The sequence below is a fragment of the Caretta caretta genome, chromosome 24, assembly GCF_965140235.1.
Source record: "Caretta caretta isolate rCarCar2 chromosome 24, rCarCar1.hap1, whole genome shotgun sequence".
NCBI classification, from domain to species: domain Eukaryota; kingdom Metazoa; phylum Chordata; order Testudines; family Cheloniidae; genus Caretta; species Caretta caretta.
The window spans coordinates 14,235,000-14,260,401 of NC_134229.1; the positions used below are offsets into that span (position 1 = coordinate 14,235,000).

Sequence of the window (25,402 nt, forward strand, 5' to 3'; positions counted from 1 at the left end):
GAAGATTAGGGTTGGAAGAGACCTCAGGCGGTCATCTAGTCCAATCCCCGTCCAATCCCTTGCTCAAAGCAGGACCAACACCAACTAAATCATCCCAGTCAGGGCTTTGTCAAGCCAGGCCTTAAAAACCTCTAAGGATGGAGATTCCACCACCTCCCTAGGTAACCCATTCCAGTGTTTCACCACCCTCCTAGTAAAATAGTTTTTCCTAATATCCAACCTAGACCTCCCGCAATGCAACTTGAGACCATTGCTCCTCATTCTGTCATCTGCCACCCCTGAGAACAGTTGAGCTCTATCCTCTTTTGACACGCCCCCCCGGTTCGGGTAGTTGAAGGCTGCTATCAAATCCCCCCTCACCCTTCTCTTCTGCAGACTAAACAAGACCAGTTCCCTCACCCTCTCCTTGTAAGTCATGTTCCCTGTCAGGGTCCCCCCCTGCCCCAACTCTGAACTCTGGGGTACAGATGTGGGGACCCACATGGTGTTCCATGAAGGAGGAGTGCTGGGCAGAGACGGGCTCACCTTATGAAGAGAGGGAAGAGCATCTTTGCGAGCAGGCTGGCTAACCTAGTGAGGAGGGCTTTAAACTAGGTTCACTGGGGGAAGGAGACCAAAGCCCTGAGGTAAGTGGGAAAGCGGGATACCGGGTGGAAGCACAGGCAGGAACGTCTGTGAGGGGAGGGCTCCTGCCTCATACTGAGAATGAGGGGCGATCAGCAGGTTATCTCAAGTGCTTATATATGAATGCACAAAGCCTTGGAAACAAGCAAGGAGAACTGGAGGTCCTGGTGATGTCAAGGAATTATGACGTAATTGGAATAACAGAGACTTGGTGGGATAACTCACATGACTGGAGTACTGTCATAGATGGTTATAAACTGTTCAGGAAGGACAGGCAGGGCAGAAAAGGTGGGGGAGTAGCACTGTATGTAAGGGAGCAGTATGACTGCTCAGAGCTCCGGTACGAAACTGCAGAAAAACCTGAGTGTCTCTGGATTAAGTTTAGAAGTGTGAGCAACAAGAGTGATGTAGTGGTGGGAGTCTGCTATAGACCACCGGACCAGGGGGATGAGGTGGATGAGGCTTTCTTCCGGCAGTTCGCAGAAGCTACTAGATCGCATGCCCTGGTTCTCATGGGTGACTTTAATTTTCCTGATATCTGCTGGGAGAGCAATACAGCAGTGCATAAACAATCCAGGAAGTTTTTGGAAAGCGTAGGGGACAATTTCCTGGTGCAAGTGCTGGAGGAACCAACTAGGGGGGGAGCTTTTCTTGACCTGCTGCTCACAAACCGGGAAGAATTAGTAGGGGAAGTAAAAGTGGATGGGAATCTGGGAGGCAGTGACCATGAGTTGGTTGAGTTCAGGATCCTGACACAGGGAAGAAAGGTAAGCAGCAGGATACGGACCCTGGACTTCAGGAAAGCAGACTTCGACTCCCTCAGGGAATGGATGGGTAGGATCCCCTGGGGGACTAACATGAAGGGGAAAGGAGTCCAGGAGAGCTGGCTGTATTTCAAGGAATCCCTGTTGAGGTTACAGGGACAAACCATCCCGATGTGTCGAAAGAATAGTAAATATGGCAGGTGACCAGCTTGGCTTAACGGTGAAATCCTAGCGGATCCTAAACATAAAAAAGAAGCTTACAAGAAGTGGAAGGTTGGACATATGACCAGGGAAGAGTATAAAAATATTGCTCGGGCATGCAGGAGTGAAATCAGGAAGGACGAATCACACCTGGAGTTGCAGCTAGCGAGAGATGTCAAGAGTAACAAGAAGGGTTTCTTCAGGTATGTTGGCAACAAGAAGAAAGCCAAGGAAAGTGTGGGCCCCTTAATGAATGAGGGAGGCAACCTAGTGACAGAGGATGTGGAAAAAGCTAATGTACTCAATGCTTTTTTTGCCTCTGTCTTCACTAACAAGGTCAGCTCCCAGACTGCTGCGCTGGGCATCACAACATGGGGAATAGATGGCCAGCCCTTTGTGGAGAAAGAGGTGGTTAGGGACTATTTAGAAAAGCTGGACGTGCACAAGTCCATGGGGCCGGACGAGTTGCATCCGAGAGTGCTAAAGGAATTGGCGGCTGTGATTGCAGAGCCATTGGCCATTATCTTTGAAAACTCGTGGCGAACGGGGGAAGTCCCGGATGACTGGAAAAAGGCTAATGTAGTGCCAATCTTTAAAAAAGGGAAGAAGGAGGATCCTGGGAACTACAGACCAGTCAGCCTCACCTCAGTCCCCGGAAAAATCATGGAGCAGGTCCTCAAAGAATCAATCCTGAAGCACTTACATGAGAGGAAAGTGATCAGGAACAGTCAGCATGGATTCACCAAGGGAAGGTCATGCCTGACTAATCTAATCGCCTTCTATGATGAGATTACTGGTTCTGTGGATGAAGGGAAAGCAGTGGATGTATTGTTTCTTGACTTTAGCAAAGCTTTTGACACGGTCTCCCACAGTATTCTTGTCATCAAGTTAAAGAAGTATGGGCTGGATGAATGCACTATAATGTGGGTAGAAAGTTGGCTAGACTGTCGGGCTGAACGGGTAGTGATCAATGGCTCCATGTCTAGTTAGCAGCCAGTGTCAAGTGGAGTGCCCCAGGGGTTGGTCCTGGGACCGGTTTTGTTCAATATCTTCATAAATGATCTGGAGGATGGTGTGGATTCCACTCTCAGCAAATTTGCGGATGATACTAAATTGGGAGGAGTGGTAGATACGCTGGAGGGCAGGGATAGGATACAGAGGGACCTGGACAAATTGGAGGATTGAGCCAAAAGAAATCTGATGAGGTTCAATAAGGATAAGTGCAGGGTCCTGCACTTAGGACGGAAGAACCCAGTGCACAGCTACAGACTAGGGGCCGAATGGCTAGGCAGCAGTTCTGCGGAAAAGGACCTAGGGGTGACAGTGGACGAGAAGCTGGATATGAGTCAGCAGTGTGCCCTTGTTGCCAAGAAGGCCAATGGCATTTTGGGATGTATAAGTAGGGGCATAGCGAGCAGATCGAGGGACGTGATCATCCCCCTCTATTCGACATTGGTGAGGCCTCATCTGGAGTACTGTGTCCAGTTTTGGGCCCCACACTACAAGAAGGATGTGGATAAATTGGAAAGAGTCCAGCGAAGGGCAACAAAAATGATTAGGGGTCTGGAACACATGACTTATGAGGAGAGGCTGAGGGAACTGGGATTGTTTAGTCTGCAGAAGAGAAGAATGAGGGGGGATTTGATAGCTGCTTTCAACTACCTGAGAGGTGGTTCCAGAGAGGATGGTTCTAGACTATTCTCAGTGGTAGAAGAGGACAGAACAAGGAGTAATGGTCTCAAGTTGCAGTGGGGGAGGTTTAGGTTGGATATTAGGAAAAACTTTTTCACTAGGAGGATGGCGTTACCTAGGGAGGTGGTAGAATCTCCTTCCTTAGAAGTTTTTAAGGTCAGGCTTGACAAAGCCCTGGCTGGGATGATTTAATTGGGGATTGGTCCTGCTTTGAGCAGGAGGTTGGACTAGATGACCTCCTGAGGTCCCTTCCAACCCTGATATTCTATGATTCTATGAAAGAAAGACCACCTAAGCTTATATTCTATCAGCTTAGGTTAAAAAGTTCCCCAAGGCACAAATTCCTTTCCTTATCCTTGGAAGGTATTGCTGCCACCACCCAAATGATTTACACAAAATTTCAGGGAAGAATCACTTGGAATCCCTATCCCCACAGAATATCCCCCCAGGCCCATACACCCCTTTCTTGGGGATGCTTGAGAATAATATACCAACCAATTGGTTAGCAATGTGAGCACAGACCAGACTCTTTGTCTTCAGGACACTGAAAATCAATCAGGTTCTTAAAAGAAGAATTTTATTTATAAAGAAAAAGTTAAAGAATCACACCTGCAAAATCAGGATGGAAGGTAACTTTACAGGGTAAATAAAAAGATTTTAAACTCAGAGGATTCCTCTCTGGCTCAGCTTCACAGTTACAAAAACAGGAATAAAACTACCTTTATAGCATAGGAAAATTCACAAGCTAAAACAAAAGATAACCTAACACATTTTCTTGTCTTGCTTACAATTTCTGTGATTTTAGATGGTATATTCCAGGCATATTTTCAGGAGATGTTGTACCTGTTTGGCTTCTCTCTCCATTGGGAGAGGGAACAAACAAAGAGAACAACAAACAAATCCAAAGAGAACAACAAACAAATCCTTACCTCCTGCAGTGTATTGGAATAGGGTGGCAGCCCTTGAAATAGTTCCAGCAGCACTCACCACGTTCTAGGGTTTTGAAGCAACCAGAAACCAGCCAGAGCGGTAATGTGCCTCTAGCTCGACTGTGCATTTAGCGAACGTCAGTACCTGAGCTCTAGCCATGCCTATATGGCTTCTCCATAGGGTTTTTGCTAGCTTCCAAATTATACAACACGGTGAGCACTGTTGTGGGGCTAGCCAGCCATTTAAAGGCCCACTACCCTCCTTCCCGTACTCTGCACAGACAACTGTAAATGTCTCCTCTCTGCCCCGAAACTAGATTAGCCAGAGCAAGTCCTCAGATGGGGCTCGGAAAGAATTAGCGCTGGTGATTGAACCTTGGCGGCATCACTATATTCTATGGACCATGTTTCTGATCCAGTGAAACAATTACATTCCTCCAGCTATTAAACAACAGCAGGTACTGAAATGCCAGAGAACAACCCCAAATCTCTTATCTTCCGCCCCTCAGTGCTTCCCAATTAACCTCTGAGAAGCAGCGAGAGAGAGATTTTTCCAATCTCCCTCTCTCTGTTTCTGCTTCTTTCCTTTATATCAAGAGCAACTGCAAGGCCGTAGATGCTGGTGATTGCTTTTCTCACTGAGTTTTCAGGAAGCATGTTTCCATTCAGACCCCATGCCATCCTGCCAAACTATGAGTGTACTTGGCTCGCCGGTTAATTAATGACAGAGCCAGGCCTTGGTTCTCTCAAAGGGCATGCCTATGTGGCAATAAAAGACCTGCGGCTGGCTCGGGTCAGCTGACTTGGGTTTGGATTGCAGGGCTGTACAACTGCAGTGTAGACATTCCCGCATGGGCTGGAGCCTGGCTTCTGGGACCCTCCCCCCTCATGGGGACCCAGAGCCTGAATATCTACACTGCAATTTGGTAGCCTCACGAACTCGCGTCAGCTGAGATGGGCCAGCCACAGGTGTTCTGTTACAGTGTAGACATACCCAAAGAGACAAAAAAGGTGATCCCAGATCTTCCTCTTTGCAGATATTTTAATGTTTGAACTCTAATCTGAAGCATTAGCAAACCCAGCTAAATTGCTGTTTGAATTGAGGTCAATGACTTCTCAGATATTGACTAATTTCTGGTAAATTCTGTAACTATCCCACAGGCTGCCAAGTCCTGATTAGTCAACACGCCCCTGCTTGAACCCCCCCTTGCCAAACAACTACAAAAGACATTTAGCCAGTTGAATCCCAGAGATACTCAGTTCTTTGGATCCCCGGAGAAGGAAATAACTTATTTTCGCTGGCCTGGTAAATTATCGCTGGTGTTAGGGGGCTTATTTCTTTACCCTCTCACTTCCCTGGTCCTTCTTGCATGAACAGAGAGCAACAATACCCGAAGTCCAAAGGTGAAAACAATTCAATGTTTATTGGGTTGAACTTCCAGCAAGCTTAAGTCCAAGTTCCTTTTTCCTTATTTTCAAATCCCAACTTACTTTCTGTTTGCCCCTAATGTATATAGTAATATTCTTAGCTATACATTAACCAATCATTCTACTGAAATTTACCTAACCAATCCTAACATATTGTAACATGATTAGCTAACCAATTATATCCCACCACCTTAATTAGTTTACACCCAGCAAAATTAATTATACAGCAGACAGAAACAATCACAGAACCAGATGGAGACCATGCAAATAAACAATAGCAAAGTGGGAATTATAATAACAAAACAATACAGAAGTAAGGATTTTACAACTACATCTATAAAGACATAAAAGTTTCCCAGCTGTGTCTATTGATAAGTGACTTCTTACCAAACAGAAAACTATCAAACTAAATTTCCTTTTACATCTTCTAGGTACTTCCCTTTCTCTGGAGGTGATAGATTGGATCACCTTTCTAACAGCTCCACAGGGACAGGCCCATGGCCTCCCTGGCTCCGAGTCTGGACTTTTGGCACCAGCGACCCCTGTGTCTCTCCATGGCCCCTGCAGCGAACCCAGCCACGCCAGATGCCTGCGGCAACCGTGTATGGGCCCTTCATGAAGAAAGGCTCTCATGGAGCATTTATAGTGGCACCAGCAGCCTTTGCAAAACAAGCTCAGCCTTGATTACCGCCTGGTTACAGAAGCTGAACGGCCTTAGGTCAGCACAGGGAAATAAAGGTTAAAGCACGGACCATTCTGGTTCTGTCTCCGGCTGACCTCCTGGGTCAGCCCCCACGTGTCCCCCAGCTGCTTCCCCAGCCCTCTCTCCCCACACCTCCCAATCCCTTGGTCTCCCGCTGGGGTCACCACTCAGCTTCCCTGCTGAGAGGCGGGGAAATCCACCTCCTGGTGGGGCCTTGGTTGCTCGTGTCAGGGGCTGCTGGCCCCTCACTGACCCTTAGAGGGTCTGTGGTTGGCCCTCACCCAGGACCAAAAGAAAGGGGAAGGGTAGATGGGAAATCAGGACCCTGAGACTGACAGTCTCCAGGGGTAAGGGGGGAGAGGCCAATGCTCCATGTCAGCCTGATTGACAGGACAGACAGGCCAATGAGGGAGTCAGGAGTGCAGGGTCCTGTCCTCCCTGTGAGCTAGAGCTACCAGGGGCCAGAGCCGGAGCCGGAGCTGAGCTGGGGAGTGAAGCCGCGCCGGCCAGAGCTTTGCCAACTTTCTAATTGCACTAAACTGAACGCCCTAGCCCCGCCCCTTTCCCAAGGCCCCACCCCCGCTCACTACATTCCCCCTCCCTCCGTGCCTCGCTGTCCCCCACCCTCCCTCACTTTCACTGGGCTGGGGCAGGGGGTAGGGGTGAGGGCTCTGGGGTGGGGCTAGAAATGTGGGGTTCAGAGTGTCGGAGGGAGCTCTGGGCTGGGCCAAGGAGTTGGGGTGCAGGAGGGGGGTGAGGGCTCCGGCTGGGGGTGCAGGCTCTGGGGTGGGGCTGGCAATGAGGGGTTTGGGGTGCAGGACGGGGCTCTAGGCTGGGGGATGGGGCCAAAGGAGTGGGAATGTGGGAGGGGGCTGTGAGTTGAGGCAGGGGGTTGGGGTGCAGAAGGGGGTACAGGTTCTGGGCTGTGGGTGCAGGCTCCGGGGTGGGGCTGGGGAGGAGGGTTTTGAGGTGCAGGAGGGGGCTCCAGGTTTGGGGGGTTTCAGGGCTGGGGTAGAGGGTTGGGGCATGGGCTTACCTTGAACAGCTCCCAGTGAGTGGTGCAGCAGGGCTAAGGCAGGCTCCCAGCCCGTCCTGGCTCCGTGCTGCGTCCCAGAAGCGGCCAGCAGGTCTGGCTGCTAGGCTGGGGGGCCAGGAGGCTCCGCGATCTGCTCTTGCCCGCAGGCACTGGCCCCCCCGCAGCTGCCATTGGCCACAGCTCCCAGCCAATGGTAGTGCAGAGCCGGTGCTCGGGGACAGGGCAGCGTGCGGAGACCCGCCTAGGAGACGGACCTGCTGGCCGCTTCCAGGGTGCAGCGTGGAGCCAGGACAGGTATGGACTAGCCTGCCTTAGCCCCGCTGCACCACAGACCGGACTTTTAATGGCCCAGTCAGTGGTGCTGACCAGAGCCACCAGGGTCCCTTTTTGACCGGGCGGGGTTGGAATGGGTTACCTAGGGAGGTGATGGAATCTCCATCTTCATTGGTTTTTAAGGCCCAGCTTGACAAAGCCCTGGCTGGGATGATTTAGTTGGAGATTGGTCCTGCTTTGAGCAGGGGGTTGGACTAGATGACCTTCTGAGGTCTCTTCCAACCCTAATCTGCTATGATTCTATGAAATTAAGAGGGGGAAACTCAAAGCTATCGGGGGACCTTTCTGGCAGTACAATCTATGTCTTAGGCTCTGTGTAAGGGGTCCCCTTACTAAAACTCATTTTGGTTGGCTAGCTCCCAGGACCAAAAGAAAGGAGAAGGGTCGATGGGAAATCAGGACCCTGAGACTGACAGTCCCCCGGGGCAATGGGGAGAGGCCAATGCTCCAGGTCAGCCTGATTGACAGGGCGGGCAGGCTAATGAGGGAGTCAGGAGGCCAGGGGGGTCCCGTCCGCCTAGTGAGCTGGAATTGCCTGGGTCAGACAGAGTGGGGCCGAGCTCAGGAGAGAGCAGGGGCCCGAGTGGAGTGGGGGAGCAGGGCCGCGCTGGCCAGAGGGGCCAGAGAAGCAGCCCAGGGAGCAGGTCAGTGCTGGGAGCAGAGCCACAGAAGCAGCCCACAGAGCAGACCTGTGCTGGGAGCAGGAGAGCTGCAGCAACTGCAGCCAGAGGGGCCAGAGAAGCAGCCCAGGGGGTTGGAGGCAGAGCAGCAGCAGAAGCATCAGTGGTGAGGCAGAGTGGTGGAGCTGGGGCTGGAGCTGGGGCTGGGGCTGTCCGGAGCCAGGTGCGGTGAGCAGCTGGGGAGAGTGAGGGGGACTCTGGGCAGTGGGCCCAGTGCAGGGAGACACCCCCAGCCAAGACGCCTGGCAGGCCAGACTTGGGGGGGGGGCGGGGATCGTAACCCCGACGGGGCGGGGGCGACGCTGAGAAGAAGGGTCCTGCCACCTAAAGCCTGGGGGCATGTGGCTACCGCCAGAGCAAGTGTCTAACCTACAGCATCCCTGCAGCACAGCCAGGACCTGGGAAGGGGCCTGGGACATGTGAGGAACAGACTGAACTGCCCTGACATCCCCGAGACACTGGCTGTGACGTCCCCGTGCCACAGAGCGGGGCGACGGGTTTTCCTTTCACGTTTCCATTTTTTTCCTTATTTTTTTAATTGGTTGCTATTTAATAAATTGTATTTGCTTTGAACTATTTATAACGATCAGTGGGTCAGGGAAGCATCCAGTGCAGAGAGAGCACCCGGAGTGGGGACACGCTAGCCCCTGCCCTAAGTGACCACGACAAGGTTGGGGGTGGAGCCCCCCAGGAATCCTGGGCCCAGCCCTGTTGGGGTTATGAGGACTCTGCCACACAGGAGATGGAAGGGGAGCCCTCGAGGTCAGGCAGGCCTCTGGGTAAAGGGAGTGGGAGTGAGGACTCAGATCCTTTCGTTAGCCCATTTCACTGGGGTCGTGTATAAGCCAGGAAAGTTCCCCATAATAGCGGGACCATCCCCCGCTTACATGTGGGACAGTCTCCCAAGGAAAGGGCTGGAAACCCCAGTGCTTGGAACTTTTAAAAGGAGACTGGGCCAAACGTGCTCTAAGGAGCAGCCCTGCGCACTGGCAGGGAGATAGACTGAGGCAGGGTGCTCCCCGAGGGCCGATCCTGCACTGGGATTGTGATTTAGTGCCCTGACGTGTAACTCCTCCTGGGCCAGTAGTGTAGATCCTGCTGTTAGTACAGCTGTTTGCAGGTGCCCGTGTGTTCAGCTGAACCCTTGCACCCAATCCCTGAGTACCAGCTGTATTGTGAGCATGCAGTCTGACCCAGCTGCGTGCGTCCCAGGGTGCGTGGACCGTGCATTCCTGGCACTCAGACCCTGCTAGGTGTATCTCAGATCACTGACAGTGTCAGTGCCCTGGTGTGATGAAGACGTTCTGCTCGGAACCTGACTCCTGAAAATAGTGCCCTGGTGTGATGGTAACTCTGGGCTGTAAGTGTGAATCCTGCACTTTTGTAGGCAGTGGTGTGGTAGCCATGCTGGTCCCAGGATATGAAAAGAGACAAAGTGGGTGAGCTAATATATAGAATCATAGAATTATAGAATATCAGGGTTGGAAGGGACCTCAGGAGGTCATCTAGTCCAACCCCCTGCTCAAAGCAGGACCAATCCCCAACTAAATCATCCCAGCCAGGCCTTGTCAATCCTGACCTTAAAAACTTCGAAGAAAGGAGATTCCACCACCTCTCTAGGAAACGCATTCCAGTGTTTCACCATCCTCCTAGTGAAAAAGTTTTTCCTAATATCCAACCTAAATCTCCCCCACTGCAACTTGAGACCATTACTCCTTGTTCTGCCATCAGCTTCCACTGAGAACAGTCCAGAGCCATCCTCTTTGGAACCCCCTTTCAGATAGTTGAAAGCAGCTATCAAATCCCCCCTCAGTCTTCTCTTCCGTAGACTAAACATCCCCAGTTCCCTCAGCCTCTCCTCATAACTCATGTGTTCCAGTCCCCTAATCATTTTTGTTGCCCTTCGCTGGACTCTCTCCAGTTTATCCACATCCTTCTTGTAGTGTGGGGCCCAAAACTGGACACAGTACTCCAGATGAGGCCTCACCAGTGTCAAATAGAGGGGAACGATCACGTCCCTCCATCTGCTGGCAATGCCCCTACTTATACATCCCAAAATGCCATTGGCCTTCTTGGCAACAAGGGCACACTGTTGACTCATATCCAGCTTCTCGTCCACTGTAACCCCTAGGTCTTTTTCTGCAGAACTGCTGCCTAGCCATTCGGTCCCTAGTCTGTAGCGGTGCATGAGATTCTTCCGTCCTAAGTGCAGGACTCTGCACTTGTCCTTGCTGAACCTCATCAGATTTCTTTTGGCCCAATCCTCCAATTTGCCTAGGTCCCTCTGTATCCTATCCCTACTCTCCAGCGTATCTACCTCTCCTCCCAGTTTAGTGTCATCTGCAAACTTGCTGAGGGTGCAATCCGCACCATGCTCCAGATCATTTATGAAGATATTGAACAAAACCGGCCCCAGGACCGACCCTTGGGGCACTCCGCTTGACACTGGCTGCCAACTAGAAATGGAGCCATTGATCACTACCCGTTGAGCCCGACAATCTAGCCAACTTTCTATCCACCTTATAGTCCATTCATCCAGCCCATACTTCTTTAACTTGCTGGCAAGAATACTGTGGGAGACAGTGTCAAAAGCTTTGCTAAAGTCAAGGAACAACACGTCCACTGCTTTCCCTTCATCCACAGAGTCAGTTATCTCGTCATAGAAGGCAATTAGATTCGTCACGCAGGACTTGCCCTTGGTGAATCCATGCTGACTGTTCCTGATCACTTTCCTCTCCGCTAAGTGCTTCAGAATTGATTCCTTGAGGACCTGCTCCATGATTTTTCCAGGGACTGAGGTGAGGCTGACTGGCCTGTAGTTCCCAGGATCCTCCTTCTTCCCTTTTTTAAAGATTGGCACTACATTAGCCTTTTTTCAGTCATCTGGGACCTCCCCCGATCGCCATGAGTTTTCAAAGATAATGGCCAATGGCTCTGTAATCACATCCACAAACTGCTTTAGCACTCTCGGATGCAACGCATCCGGCCCCATGGACTTGTGCATGTCCAGCTTTTCTAAATAGTCCCGAACCACTTCTTTCTCCACAGAGGGCTGGTCACCTCCTCCCCATGCTGTGCTGCCCAGTGCAGTAGTCTGGGAGTTGACCTTGTTCGTGAAGACAGAGGCAAAAAAAGCATTGAGTACATTAGCTTTTTCCACATCCTCTGTCACTAGGTTGCCTCCCTCATTCATTAATGGGCCCACACTTTCCTTGACTTTCTTCTTGTTGCTAACATACCTGAAGAAACCCTTCTTGCTAGCTGCAACTCCAGGTGTGATTTGGCCTTCCTGATTTCACTCCTGCAAGCCCGAGCAATATTTTTATACTCATCCCTGGTCATTTGTCCAATCTTCCACTTCTTGTAAGCTTCTTTTTTGTATTTAAGAGCAGCAAGGATTTCATTGTTAAGCCAAGCTGGTCGCCTGCCATATTTACTATTCTTTCTACACATCGGGATGGTTTATCCCTGTAACCTCAATCAGGATTCTTTAAAATACAGCCAGCTCTCCTGGACTCCTTTTCCCCTCATGTTATTCTCCCAGGGGATCTTGCCCATCAGTTCTCTGAGGGAGTCAAAGTCTGCTTTTCTGAAGTCCAGGGTCCGTATTCTACTGCTTTCCTTTCTTCCTTGTATCAGGATCCTGAACTCGACCATCTCATGGTCACTGCCTCCCAGGTTCCCATCCACTTTTGCTTCCCCTACTAATTCTTCCCGGTTTGTGAGCAGCAAGTCAAGAAGAGCTCTGCCCCTAGTTGGTTCCTCCAGCACTTGCACCAGGAAATTGTCCCCTACATTTTCCAAAAACTTCCTGAATTGTCTGTGCACCGCTGTATTGCTCTCCCAGCAGATATCAGGGTGATTGAAATCTCCCATGAGAACCAGGGCGTGCAATCTAGTAACTTCTGCGAGTTGCCGGAAGAAAGCTTCGTCCACCTCATCCCCCCCGTCCGGTGGTCTATAGCAGACTCCCACCACGACATCAGCCTCTTACATACAGTGCAACTCTCCCACCTTTTCTGCCCTGCCTGTCCTTCCTGAACAGCTTATATCCATCCATGACAGTACTCCAGTCATGTGAGTTATCCCACCAAGTCTCTGTTATTCCAATCACATCATGTCTTTTATTGGAGCAACTTCTGTTGATGAGAGAGAGACAAGCTTTGGAGCTTACTCAGAGCTCTTCCTCCTGCGCAGATTCCTGAATGTCTAGCCTTTACTGGCACCCAATAAATGAGAGGAGAGGTGGGTGAGTGTGGTGGGGCAGCTGCCCCACTCCTGCAGAACAGGGGTTAAAGCAGCCCTGGAGAGGGATGTGGCTGGGAAAAGGAGTGAAAGCAGCTGAGGGAGTAGCTGACCAGGTGTGGCCAGCTTAATTAGGGCCCAGCTGGCCCTTATAAGAGGGCTGGGGGCCAGGAGCTGAAGAGTCTTACTCTAGCTCTGGAGTGGGAAGGGCTGTCTGTCTGAAAGCAAGGTTCCTGAAGCAGAGCAGGGGAAGGGGAAGGGCAAAGGCAAAGGGAGCTGGGGAGCTCCAGCCTGGTCAACCCCCAGGCTGCAGTCCTCATTAAAGGCCAAAGCAGGTACTTGGGTTGCAGAGGTGCAGCCCAGGGATAGGCAAAGGCAGCAGGTCCTAACCTCTTGCCAATGATGAGTGGCTATTGCAGACTGAAGTCTGCCCCAGTGAGCGGGGCTAGATGATGACTGACAGTAGCCACTGAGGCAAGGTGGGTTTAGAGAGTTGAGGGTTCCCCTGGGAGGGGAAACCCAGAGTAAGGGGGTACTGCTGGGGGCAGAACCCCAAGGTAAAGAGGCACCAGGGTCCAGGAGGGACACGGGGCCTGAGGCAGGCAAGACACCCGGTGGCAGAGGGTGCTCTGAAGGCTGGAAAGAGTTAATTCTTTGACAACCAGCAGGAGGTGCTGCGCCAGTGAGCCTTCACCTCGCTACAGTGAGGTGATCTCTTTTACTGGACCAACATCTGCTAGTGAAAGAGACAAGCCGTCTCAGACCTGAAGAAAAGCTCTGTGTAAGCTCAAAAGTGTGTCTCTTTCACCAACGGATGTTGGTGCAATAATAGATATTCTCTCACCCACCTTGTCTCTGTAATATCCTGGGACCAACATGGCAACAAGAACACTGGAAACCCAATAAATAACTCGTCATCAGCTGCAAGAGGCCTATTAATGATCAAATCACTTGCATGGGTTGTGTGGTGGGAGTGGCCGGTTCTTTGGAATTTCAGAAGAAAGTCAAGAAACTCCTTTCTCTCCCCTTGGTTAATTACAGCTGGCCTCCTGATGGCCAAACATGCATCAGTCAAAGCCTCTGTGAAGTGGGAGGATCCTGAGGAAGAGCTCTGTGTTAGTGGGAAAGCTTGTCTCTCTCTCCTACAGAAGCTGGTCCAATAAAAGATATTACCTCACTTTGACACTCTGGAAACTTCATATTCACCACTGTTGTCAAGGTTCCTTCCCTACTCTGAACTCTAGGGTACAGATGTGGGGAACTGCATGAAAGACCCCCTAAGCTTATTCTTACCAGCTTAGGTTAAAAATTCCCCAAGACACAGATTTCTTTCTTGCCTTGGGAACCAGCTTAGGTTAAAAACCTGATACACTGCCATCACCAAGCGATTTAAACAAAGAACAGGGAAACAGACCCCTTGGAGACGTCTTCCCCCAAAATATCCCGCCAAACCCTACACCCCCCTTTCCTGGGGAAGGCTTGATAATGATATCCTCACCAATTGGTACAGGTGAACACAGACCCAAACCCTTGGATCTTAAGAACAATGAAAAATCAATCAGGTTCTTAAAAGAATTTTATTTAAAGAAAAGGTAAAAGAATCACCTCTGTAAAATCAGGATGGTAAATACTTTACAGGGTAATCAGATTTAAATCATAGAGAATCCCTTTAGGCAAAACCTTAAGTTACGAAAAGACACAAAAACAGGAATACACATTCCCTCCAGCACAGCAAATTTCACAAGCCAAAAAAAAACAAAGAAAATCTAATGCATTCTCTAGCTAGATTACTTACTAACTTTACAGGAGTTGGAGAGCTTGCATCCTTGATCTGTTCCCAGCACAGGTATCACACAGACAGACAAAACCCTTTGTCCCCCCCTCCAGATTTGAAAGAATCTTGTCCCCTCATTGGCCATTTTGGGTCACGTGCCAGCTAGGTTACTGTAGCTTCTTAACCCTTTACAGGTGAAAGGATTTCGCCTCTGGCCAGGAGGGATTTTATAGCACTGTATACAGAAAGGTGGTTATCCTTCCCTTTATTTTTATGACATGCCCCCCAAATCACAGAAAGGGTGAAAACACTGGCTGTGATTTCTTCCTGGAGCTCTTGGAGAAAACAGAATTAATAAGACACATGCACCTCTAAATATACTACTAACTGTATAAAGACTAACAATATTTTCCACATCTCAAGGATGATTTTAACCAGTTGATTCTGGGAAACTTTCACGGGAGAGTGCATCAGCCACTTTGTTAGAAGCTCCTGAAATGTGTTGTATGTTGAAATAAAAATCTTGGAGAGCTAAACTCCACCGAATAAGCTTTTTGTTCTTTCCCTTTGTGGTATGAAGCCACTGTAGCGCAGCATGGTCGGTTTGCAGGTGGAAATGCCATCCCCAAACGTATGGGTGTAGCTTTTCCAGAGCTTAGACAATGACGTAACATTCCTTTTCACTGATTGACCAGTGGCTTTCCATCTCAGATAGCTTCTTGCTGAGAAACACGACAGGATGGAACTCTTGATTCGGTCCTTCCTGCATTAAGACTGCTCCCACACCACGCTCGGACACATCTGTGGTTACTAGGAACGGTTTGTCAAAGTCTGGGGCCCTTAGCACAGGGTCAGTCATGAGTGTCGCTTTAAGCTGGTTAAAGGCCTTCTGACACTCTTCAGTCCAGTGAACTGCATTTGGCTGTTTCTTTTTGGTTAGGTCTGTCAGTAGGGCGGCGATTTGGCTGTATTACGGTACAAATCGCCTGTAATATCTGGAAAAAAGAAAAGGAGTACTTGTGGCACCTTAGAGACTAACCAATTTATTTGAGCATGAGCTTTCGTGAGCTACAGCTCACTTCCCTAAGAAGGATTGGATTTGTTTCTTTGACTTTGGGACAGGCCACTTTTGGATAGCATCCACTTTGGCTTCTAGGGGGTTTATAGTTCCTTGACCCACCTGGTGTCCAAGTCACTCTGTTTAGGCCTATTTGACACTTCTTAGCCCTAACAGTTTGTCCTGCCCTCCTTATGCACTTGAAGACTTTTTGTAGATGTTCCAAGTGTTCTGCCCAGGAATCCGAAAATATGGCCACGTCGTCAAGGTAGGCGACTGCACATTCTCCCAATCCCACTAGGAGACCATCTATATGTTTTTGGAAGGTGGCAGGTGCATTCCGCAGCCCGAAAAGGAGTACATTAAATTCATACAGCCCGACGTGTGTGGTGAAGGCTGACCTTTCCTTGGCGGATTCATCTAGCGGTTCCTGCCAGTACCCTTTGGTTAAGTCCAAGGTAGAGATGAACAGTCCAATAGTTCATCTGTGCATGGCATTGGATAGTTGTCTGGGCGAGTTACAGCATTTAGCTTACGGTAGTCCACGCAAAAACGTGTCTCCCCATCTGGTTTGGGAACTAGAACCACTGGCGATGCCCATGCCTTGCCAGAGGGGCGGATTACACCCATCTTTAGCATATCCTGGATCTCCCATTCTATAGCAGTTTTAGCTTGAGGCTAAGTGACCCCGTTCAGTTCAGACTTGAAAGGGGGAGAGATGTGACGAAGTGGGGGGGTTTCTTCTTTTTTCCTTGTTTTTTCCAATGGTTTGCATGCAGAGGGGTTCGGGACTAGAAAGATAGAGCAGGCAGAGCCCACCTGGATGCAGGGGAGTCTTGGATGTGCTGTGCTGAGGGAAGCCAGACCTGAGGGCCCTGAGAGTTTCCTGTGCTGGGTTCAGACCCTCCTGTGTTACACTGGCTGAGAGTCGCTCCGGTCTAGAGATCAGGGTGGCATCATTCCCTCTGGGAATGGAGGCCCCAGGGGTTCAGAGCGAGTGGACTCCCTGAGGGGGTCCATGGTGCGAAACAGGCATGCTAAGGCTCAGAGAAGTGTGGTTCCCGGAGGTGGAGAGGCTTAACCCCTGAGAGAGAGTGGACCCCTGAGAAGGGTTTCAAAGATTTGAAAGTATTTTCTTTCCTTATTGGTCCTTTTGGTCAGGTGCCAACCAGGTTATTTGGGCTTCTTAACCCCTTACAGGTAAAGATACAGTACAGCTGCCCAGGAGGAATTTTATGCTACCCTTATCTGTATGTTTATGACATGGGCTGTCTCACTGATGGGGGTTCCCCCCAGGGACCACGCGGGGCCAAGAGTGGGCACGACCTGGGAGTCCCTGACAATTTCTAAATGAAATTGATGTTGGGGGTTAAAATGACTTTTTGTTTCAAAACATGCTTCAAACACAGATATTTAAAAATACCAGAAATGGAAAGAAACACTCAAAATTATTTTTTTTTATTTCTCTGAAGTGCCAGCAAACTGAAACATTCATTATTTACACTGCTCTAGTTTACAAGCACTAGTCCAGACATCTTTTAGTTTCATAGCTTTCAAGGATAGAAGACATCATTGTGATCATATTGTCTGACCTCCTCTATAACACAGCTCAGAGATCTTCCCCAAAATAATTCCTGGAGCAGATCTGTTAGAAAAACATCCAATCTTGATTTAAAAATTACCAGTGATGGAAAATTCACCGTAACCCTTGATAAATTGTTCCAATGGCTAATTACTCTCACTGTTAAAAATTTACACCTTAAGCTGGAGGTTTAGGTTGGATATTAGGAAAAACCTTTTCACTGGGAGGGTGGTGAAGCACTGGAATGCGTTACCTAGGGAGGTGGTGCAATCTCCTTCCTTTGAGGTTTTTAAGGTCAGGCTTGTCAGAGCCCTGGCTGGGATGATTTAGTTGGGGATTGGTCCTGCTTTGAGCAGGGGGTTGGACTAGGTGACCTCCTGAGGTCCCTTCCAACCCTGATATTCTATGATTCTATTTCCAGTATAAAATTGTCTAGCTTCAACTTCCTGGTAGTGGATTGTGTTGGACCTTTCTCTGCCAGATTGAAGAGTCCATTATTAAATATTTGTTCCCCATGTAGGTACTTATGGACTGGGATCAAGTCACCCTTTAATCTTCTCTTTGTTCTACTAAATAGACAGCTGCTGGAGTCTCTCATTATAAAAGCATGTTTTCCATTCCTGTAATCATTCTCGTATCTCTCTTCTGAACGCTCTCCAATTTATCAACATCTTTCCTGAACTGTAGACACCAGAACTGGAGACAGTATTCCATCTGTGGTTCCATCAGTGCCAAATAAAGAGGTAAAATAATCTCTTAGCCTTCTCTTTGATGAAGATTGAGCTCTTTAAGTCTTGCTCTATTGGCCCTCTTCTTCAGACATCCTTGTAGCTCTTTGCTGAAGCCTCTCTAACTCTGCCCTCAATGATGTAGCCAGCTTGTTAACTCCTGCACATCTGTTGTCTTTCTTCTCCCCAAGGCCATGTAGCACCCAACTTTATTGATTTACACAGACATATGAGCTACCATGGGGAATACAAATGAAGACATTCCATTTGAGAAACAGATTTTTCAACCTCTTGGGCTGAACTTCATCCGTACTCATGAGTTTTATTAGCAGAATGCATTATTATTATTATTACCTCTTTGTACTGTGGTTGCATCTGGGTGTCCTTGTCATGGACCATCACTCCATTGTGCTCGGCTCTGTACAGACATGGAACAAAAAGATTGTCTTGTTCTCTTCCACTGTGTCAGAAAATTACGTTAAGATAGAAAGAAACAGGCTGTGATAATAAAATCACTGGATGAAGTTTGCAAAAATGAGTTTATTGCTTCACAATCGTATCTGCAGGTTTATTTGTTTTTACTGACAATCAGAACAAAGTCGTTTTCTCATTTCATACCCTAGAGGACACAGAAAGTCACGAGGGCTACAGTTATGGCACTATGAGCAATTCCTAGCTAAGATGGCAGCAGGGTCCACTCCAGGGAGGGAAGATGCTTCAGCAGCCAGGATTTTGTTTAGACATCACTAGGAGACAAAAACAGGAGAGGAGTGAGTCAGCCTCCTTCAGGACTGGGAAGATGTATCAGTAAGATTCCTTTGCAATGAATTCATAGATTTTAAGGCCAGAAGGGACCATTAGGTTATGTAGTCAGCACAGGCCAGGGAATTTCCTGCAGTGTGGAAAGAACTACACTAGGCTGCCGTATAAGGGGATGCTTTCATGATCAGTAGCTTGTGGCTGGACTGCAGTGTATCTTTTAGACGGCTGGTCTGTTGAGCTATAAAGACTAGCAAGCAATGGAGAATCTACCTCACCCCTGGGTGAGGTGCTCCAATGGTTAATTATTCTCTCTGTGGAAACAGTTGCATCTTATTTCTGATCTGAACCTTTCTAACATTGTCTTCCGGACCCTGGGACCTGCTCTGCCTTTGTCTGCGAGATTAAGAAGCCCTCTGCTATCAGAAATCTCCTCCCCAGGGAGGTACCTATAGTCCATCAAAGAAAGATCAGAGGAAAGGGCGGCATCTGCAGAGCCACTCACCACCCTGAGAAGTCTCTGGCCTTCCAGGCATTGATGACCTCAGTGATGTTCCCCGCGACCCCCCCGCTGGGCAGCCGCAGGTCATCAGAGACGTCACCATTGAAGTTCCCACAGGATGCGCACAGCTTGTTAGCCAGGCTCTCGCCGACTCTCAGCAACACCTCTCCACTGGGGCTGAACAGAACCTGCAGTCCCGAGGCCTGGACCACAGCCACGCCGCCCTGAGACTTGTGCACAGACACAGCATCGGAGATCTTTGCCGGGAGAGGCACTGGGCGCCCATTCACCTGGAACACACAGACTTAGACCAGAGGAGAACTGGGAAACGTGGGGGTGAATGGCAGGGACTGAGCTACAGTCCATCGGCCCCATTACATGGCAACAAGATCTAGAGTCTAGGGGCCACAGTAACTGGCAATGGGGACTAGAGTCTTTGGGCCACATTATAAGGCAATAGACTTAGACTGAGAGGTGCAGAAAACACTAAGACTGACGGAGGAGCCAATCAATAAACAGTGCCCTGGAGAGCAAATTGTTCCGATTCTCTCAACACCCAATGAAGGTGCTCTGATTTGCATAGGCAACTTGATTGGCAAACGTCCCTCCTGCCTTCAGTGTTATTGACCTGTGAGCAATTGTGTCTCTTAGTGGGAAAAGTTAAGAACTCTAGAGACTTTATGGAAATGATTTAATTCCCTCATTTGAATATTTGGTGAATTCGCTTATTTGAATAAATGACCACAACCCTAGGGGGAGGGATAGTTCAGAGGTTTGAGCATTGGCCTGCTAAACCAAGGGTTGTGAGTTCAATCCTTGATGGGGCCATTTAGGGATCTGGAGCAAAAATAATTGGGGATTGGTCCTGCTTTGAGCAGGGGGTTGGACTAGATGATCTCCTGAGGTCCTTTCCAACCCTGATATTCTATGATTCTAAGAGAGACACAAGGTGGGTGAGGTGATATCTTTTATTGCACCAACTACTCTTGGTGGAAGGGACAAGCTTTCAAACTACACAGAGTTCTTCTTCACGATGGTGTAGCTTGCAAGCTTGTTCCTTCCACCAACAGATGTTGGTCCAATACAAATGATCACCTCATCCACCTTGTCTCTCTAATATCCTGGGACCAACATGCCTACAGCAACACTGCAAACATCTTCTTCAGGTTACTGAGTTCCGAATGTGACATCATGATACTGCCTCGGATTCCTCCCTCTTTCCCATGGGGGCAATCTCGCTCCCCACAGTGGACAGGGCTCCCCAGGATGGGGTGGTCTTTCCCTCAATGGCCAGGTGCCCCAGTGAAAGGAGGGATCTCTCCCAGGGACTGGGTCACAAAGACCCTTCCTAAAATAGTTCCCTGCCTCTCCTCCAACATCAGAGGTGGGACACAACAGGGGTGAAGGGGTGGCTGGGAGTCAGGATTCTTGGATTGCTTCCCCAGCTCTGGAAGGGGAGTGGACTCTAGTGGGTTAGAACAGGGGGAAGTCCGGACTCCTGGGTTCTAATTCAGTCTTTGCTACTGAATAATTGTTTATCCATAACTCATGTCATCCCCCACAGCCTGTACACCATGTCCTGTCAACAGGGGGCTCATGAGGCTGAGTGACTTGATCTTTGAGATGCCCAGATCGGCCTCAGTTACGGATCAACATCACTGTAATTTTTAGACTTTTCATCATTTTGGTGGCAGCTGAATGAGCCTCCTGCCCCTTTGCCTCAGGCTGTTCTAACGCGGCCCCCTCTTACCCAGGTCTCCTTGTTCCTTTTCACAGCTATGAAAGCATCTTGGAAGAAAATGTAGGCGGTTGTCCCAGCCATCACTGCCCCATCGCTGCATGCCCTGACATCCACCACCACCCTGAACCAGGAGGGGGCGCTGTCATTGCAGAGAGAGGCCAGCTCGTAAGCTCCACTGTGGAGATCTCCTCCAGAAGCGCCGTCGAAGGAGGTGAGCCGGGCTCCAGGGAGCAGCGTGCACCGGCCTTCCTGCTTCACGCAGCCGCGCACCCCGTCCTGGAGCGCACAGATCTCCTTTTCGGGGCAGCTGTGTGGCTCGCAGACAAGCCCGCCTGAGGCCTGGCAGGTGCACTTCTCGGAGCAAGCACCGGAGATGATGCTCTCCCCGGCCTGCAGAGACATTCCCAAACAACTTTGTCACAGGAAAGCATCAAGAGAAAATTCCCAGGATGGGATCAACTCAAAGCTCCCTTTCATTATTAAAATTACAGTAGCATGCTGACATCCCATTGCGCTAGGTGCTGTACAAATAAATAGTGAGCGATTCTCCCTGCTCCAACCGAGACCAGGGTCCAGTTGTGCTGGGTGCTGTACATAGACATAGTAAGACACAGTCCCTGCCCCAAAAGGTATGTCTTTACTGCAGAGTTATCTTGGGAGATCTTTCTTCCTCTGGGGTAGCCTCGACCAGGAGTGAGCAGCCACACTACAAAACCCTACCCCAGTGTCCCCCCGATGCTGTGTCCCCCCGATGCTGAGCTCCACCCTGTGTGCTCTAGGTGTGCCAAATTTGGGAATTTTCGTAATACTTTATCAGATCTACATGCGCCTCAGTTTCCCTCGGTGCTTTGTACTGCTGTGCACTGAGTGTAAAGGGAAGGGGTGAGGTGTTGGACTCATGTAGCCACCTGGTTGGAGGCCAGAGTCAATAACAAATAGAATAAAGTCTAGGCATGTGAACAGAGGGTCTGGAAGAGACAATGGAAACCCCAAAGGCTGGGACATTCACCTGCTCTTACCAACTACCAAGAGACAGGAATTTAGCTGCAATGAAGCAGAGCAAATGTCTGAGCAGGAGAATGAAGGGGAAAGGTGACAGGTGGCTGGGTGCAGAGCTTAGCTCACAGGGGCTCTCTCCTGAGATGGAGACAAAGGGAGAGAGACAAAGAGGGGAAGCAACATGGTTCCTCCAGCAGCATGGCTCAAGGGAGCCCAGGCATTAGCCAGTCTGAACTCTGCCGTGACCTTTGCTTCTCTGGGCTAACCCAAGGCCTTTCAGATGCTGTAGCCAGGGGACTAACAAGCTGTTACCTTGAAAAGATGGCCTGGTATCACTGCAAAATCTCACTGAGGGCTTTGCACCCTGAAGAGGTAGGAACAAAAACTCCCACAGGAATACAGCTTGGCTGGACTCGCTGCAGGGAGCCATGGAGAGACAAGGGATCACTGGTACCCAGAACGCCAGTTGAGGACTCATGGGGCCATGAGCCTGTCCCTGTGGAGCTGTGTGGGTCCTTGGGGCCCAGCACACTAAAGGGACTAGTTACAGGCTGGAGCATAGACCAGCCCCTGTGAATCCATGACACAGGAATTCTTCCCCAGTGAATTGTGGGAGAAGGTGTCTGTCCTTCTGGGCACAGGAGGGCTATCAGTGATTTAGCCTATGTCCTCATGGCAAAGTGGCTGTTACCAGTCTGAGTGTAAACAGCACTGGGGGTCCAACCCCATCCTCGCTCCCACCCACCGGTTAGGCCAGTCAGCCTAGGCTGAAAGAACCACTGAACTCCAGGTGAGAAAATCAGAATGGCCATAGTGGGTCAGACCAATGTCCGCCTAGCCCAATATCCTGTCTCTGGTAGTGACCAGTGCCAGATGCTTGAGAGAGAATGAACAGAACAGGGCAGTTAGTGTGTGATCCATCCCCTGTCATCCACTCCCAGCTTCTGGCAGTTGGAGGTTTAGGGACACCCGGAGCATGGGGTTGGGACCCTGACAATCTTGGCTAATAGCCACAGATGGCCCTATCCTTCATGAATTTATCTAACTCTTTTTTGAATCCAGTTATAGTTTTGGCCTTCACAGCATCCACTGGCAACGACTTCCACAGGTTGACTGTGTGTTGTGTGAAGTGCTTCCTTTTGTTAGTTTTAAACCTGCTGCCTAGTAATTTCATCAGGTGACCCTGGTCCTTGTGTTACGTGAAGGGGTAAATAACACTTCCCTAGTCACTTTCTCCACTCCACTCCGGCTTGTATAGCTCTCGATCACATCCCCCCATAGCCGTCTCTTTTCTAAAACGAACAGCCTCAGTCTTTTTCATCTTTGTGTAGAAGCTGTTCCATCCCACTAACCATTTTTGTTGCCCTTCACTGCACCTTTTTCAATTCTAATATCTTTTTTGAGATGGGGCAACCAGAACTGCCCTCAGTATTCCAGTTGTGGGCATACCAGGACTTGATATAATGGCATAATTATATTTTCTGTCTTACCATCTATCCCTTTCCTAATGGCTTCTAACATTCTGTTCGCTTTTCTGAGAAGTTTGGGTGGATAGGGGTGAGGGGAAGGGACAACATTCAGGGAAGCGCCTGAGTTTACTCTGCAGTGAAGACGTCCCCCAGGGGACCAAACCTCAACTGGAGAGCAGAGAACCCCAAAGAGTTTACAAGGGGGAGAGGGGAAACTGTGGCCAAAGAAGTGACATGATTTCTCCGAGATCATTGCAGAGCCAGGAACTGAACCCAAGTTTAATTCCTAGCCCAGTGCTCCAATTACCCTGCAACTGTTGCCTTTGATAAGAAATGGGCAGTAATAATAACAACACCACCCAGCTCTTCTATAGCTCTTTGCATCAGTGCACCTCAAAGTGCTTTACAAAGGAGATCAGTATCGTTCTAAGATGGGGAAACTGAGGCACAAAGAGGGGTAGTGTCTTGCCCAAGTTCACTCAGCAGGCTAACACTCTTTCTTTACCTGTGATTTCAACAGAGACAAAGGGACATGACTCAATTACGGCTGGAAATCAGACAAAAGTTGCCAACCATAGGAGGAGGGAGGTTCTGGAATGGCCACCCACCAGGAGGAATGGGAGCAAGGAACCTGACTGGGTTGAAGATGGAACATGATAAGTTCATGAACTTTCTAGACAGGAAAGGACCTCTATCCCATTCCCCATCCTCCAAGCCAGCCACTTACCCTAACTGGGGTCAGGATTAGACCTGCAGCCCCCTAGAGGGGAAAGGCAGTATGTCCCATTCCCTACCCCCCTTAAGCCAGCCAGTGTCCCACGCTGGGCCGGATCAGAGCCGGCGCCCTCTAGTGGGGAAGGGCTCCATATCCCATTTTCCATCCAATCCCTTGGTTTTCCTGTGATGAATCCCTAGTTCATGGCATAGTTTCATTTCCACGTGCATGGATCACACAGGGCAGGTGTCTGGATGCTCATCTAACCAAATGCCGCTGACTGCAGCAGAAGTCACATGGGTGACTGAAGGCAGGACCTAGCTGTAGGTTTTGGGTGTCACTGCACTGAAGAGCACAGACACACAGTCACTGTGACTCCCAGTGGGAAGCTGGGACAATCCCACACCTACAAGGGCATCCGATGCAAAATGACAGCATCCAGGACGACAGCCGACTCATATCCCAGCACCCACCTTGATGTAGCGTCCATCATGCACGCAGCCGCATCCTTCCATGGACGTGCACGTTTCCCCATTGAATGCGTAGCCGGCTTCACACTGGCAGCCTTCAAAGCATTTTGCAGTGCACTGGGCAGGGGAGAACAAGCCAGCGCAGGTGAAATCGCAAGATCTAGTGCACAGCTCGTAGTGGCTGTTGGCCGGGCAGGTGAAAGCTGGAGAGAGAGAAGTAAAGGATAATGAGGGATGAAAAACTGATTCCACCATGGGCATAGTTATTAGACCTGTGCAAATAACAGAGCTAGGCAAAATGTTTGGGTGAGGCAGAATTTCTGCAGAAAAATGCATTTTTCATTTGGGTCAAATTCAATGAATATTTTCAGATGGAAAAAGCATGTTGGTTTTTTTTATAGTTAAGATGGGATTTTTTTTCCAACTTTTCATTTCAAAACAGAATTTTGTCTCCAAATTTGGCCAATTAAAAACAAAATCACACACACACACACACACACACACACACACACACACACACACACACACACTCACGTGAAAGCCATACCAAAATGGTGGAGCTGAAACAAAAAACTTGGCCAAAAAATTGTTTCAAGTCAACCCAAAATATTTTGGTCAATTCAAAATTATTCTTTTTCGTCAAGTTTTCCAGTGAAAAGAAAACATTAGAAAAAAAAATGGTTTCAGTTCCAGTCAACCCAGGTGTGGAAGTAGATAAAGGGAATTTGGATGCAGGCCTCTGAAATGAGCAGGAGTCAGGCTATCTTTAGCTTTAATAACGCGAGCTTTGTAGAAGCGGGGATAGTGCGAAGCAAGTGGAAAAGAACTGTGAAAGAGGCTGTCGTGACCTTGTATTAGATAAGTCTAGAATGCTGACTATAAGAGAAATGGTAAGAAAAATAAGATATCATGAAGGAATATGTCTAAACAATATGCAGTTGTTACTTATTATTGTCTGTAATAAAGGTATA

The 25,402-nt window shown here is 49.2% G+C and overlaps 1 protein-coding gene across 1 annotated transcript in view; it reads right to left on the bottom strand.

The window, feature by feature from the left end:
• Positions 1-24,513: 24,513 nt before the first annotated feature.
• The window catches only part of LOC125626110 (uncharacterized), a 143,453-nt gene continuing 142,564 nt past the window's right edge, over positions 24,514-25,402 (bottom strand). Inside the window, exons 78-79 of the mRNA XM_075123029.1 lie at positions 24,569-24,634; positions 24,514-24,518 (exon numbers count right to left, since the gene is read on the bottom strand). Of these exons, the coding sequence (XP_074979130.1) occupies positions 24,514-24,518; positions 24,569-24,634 (71 nt within the window). The remainder of the gene's footprint in view (positions 24,519-24,568; positions 24,635-25,402) is intronic.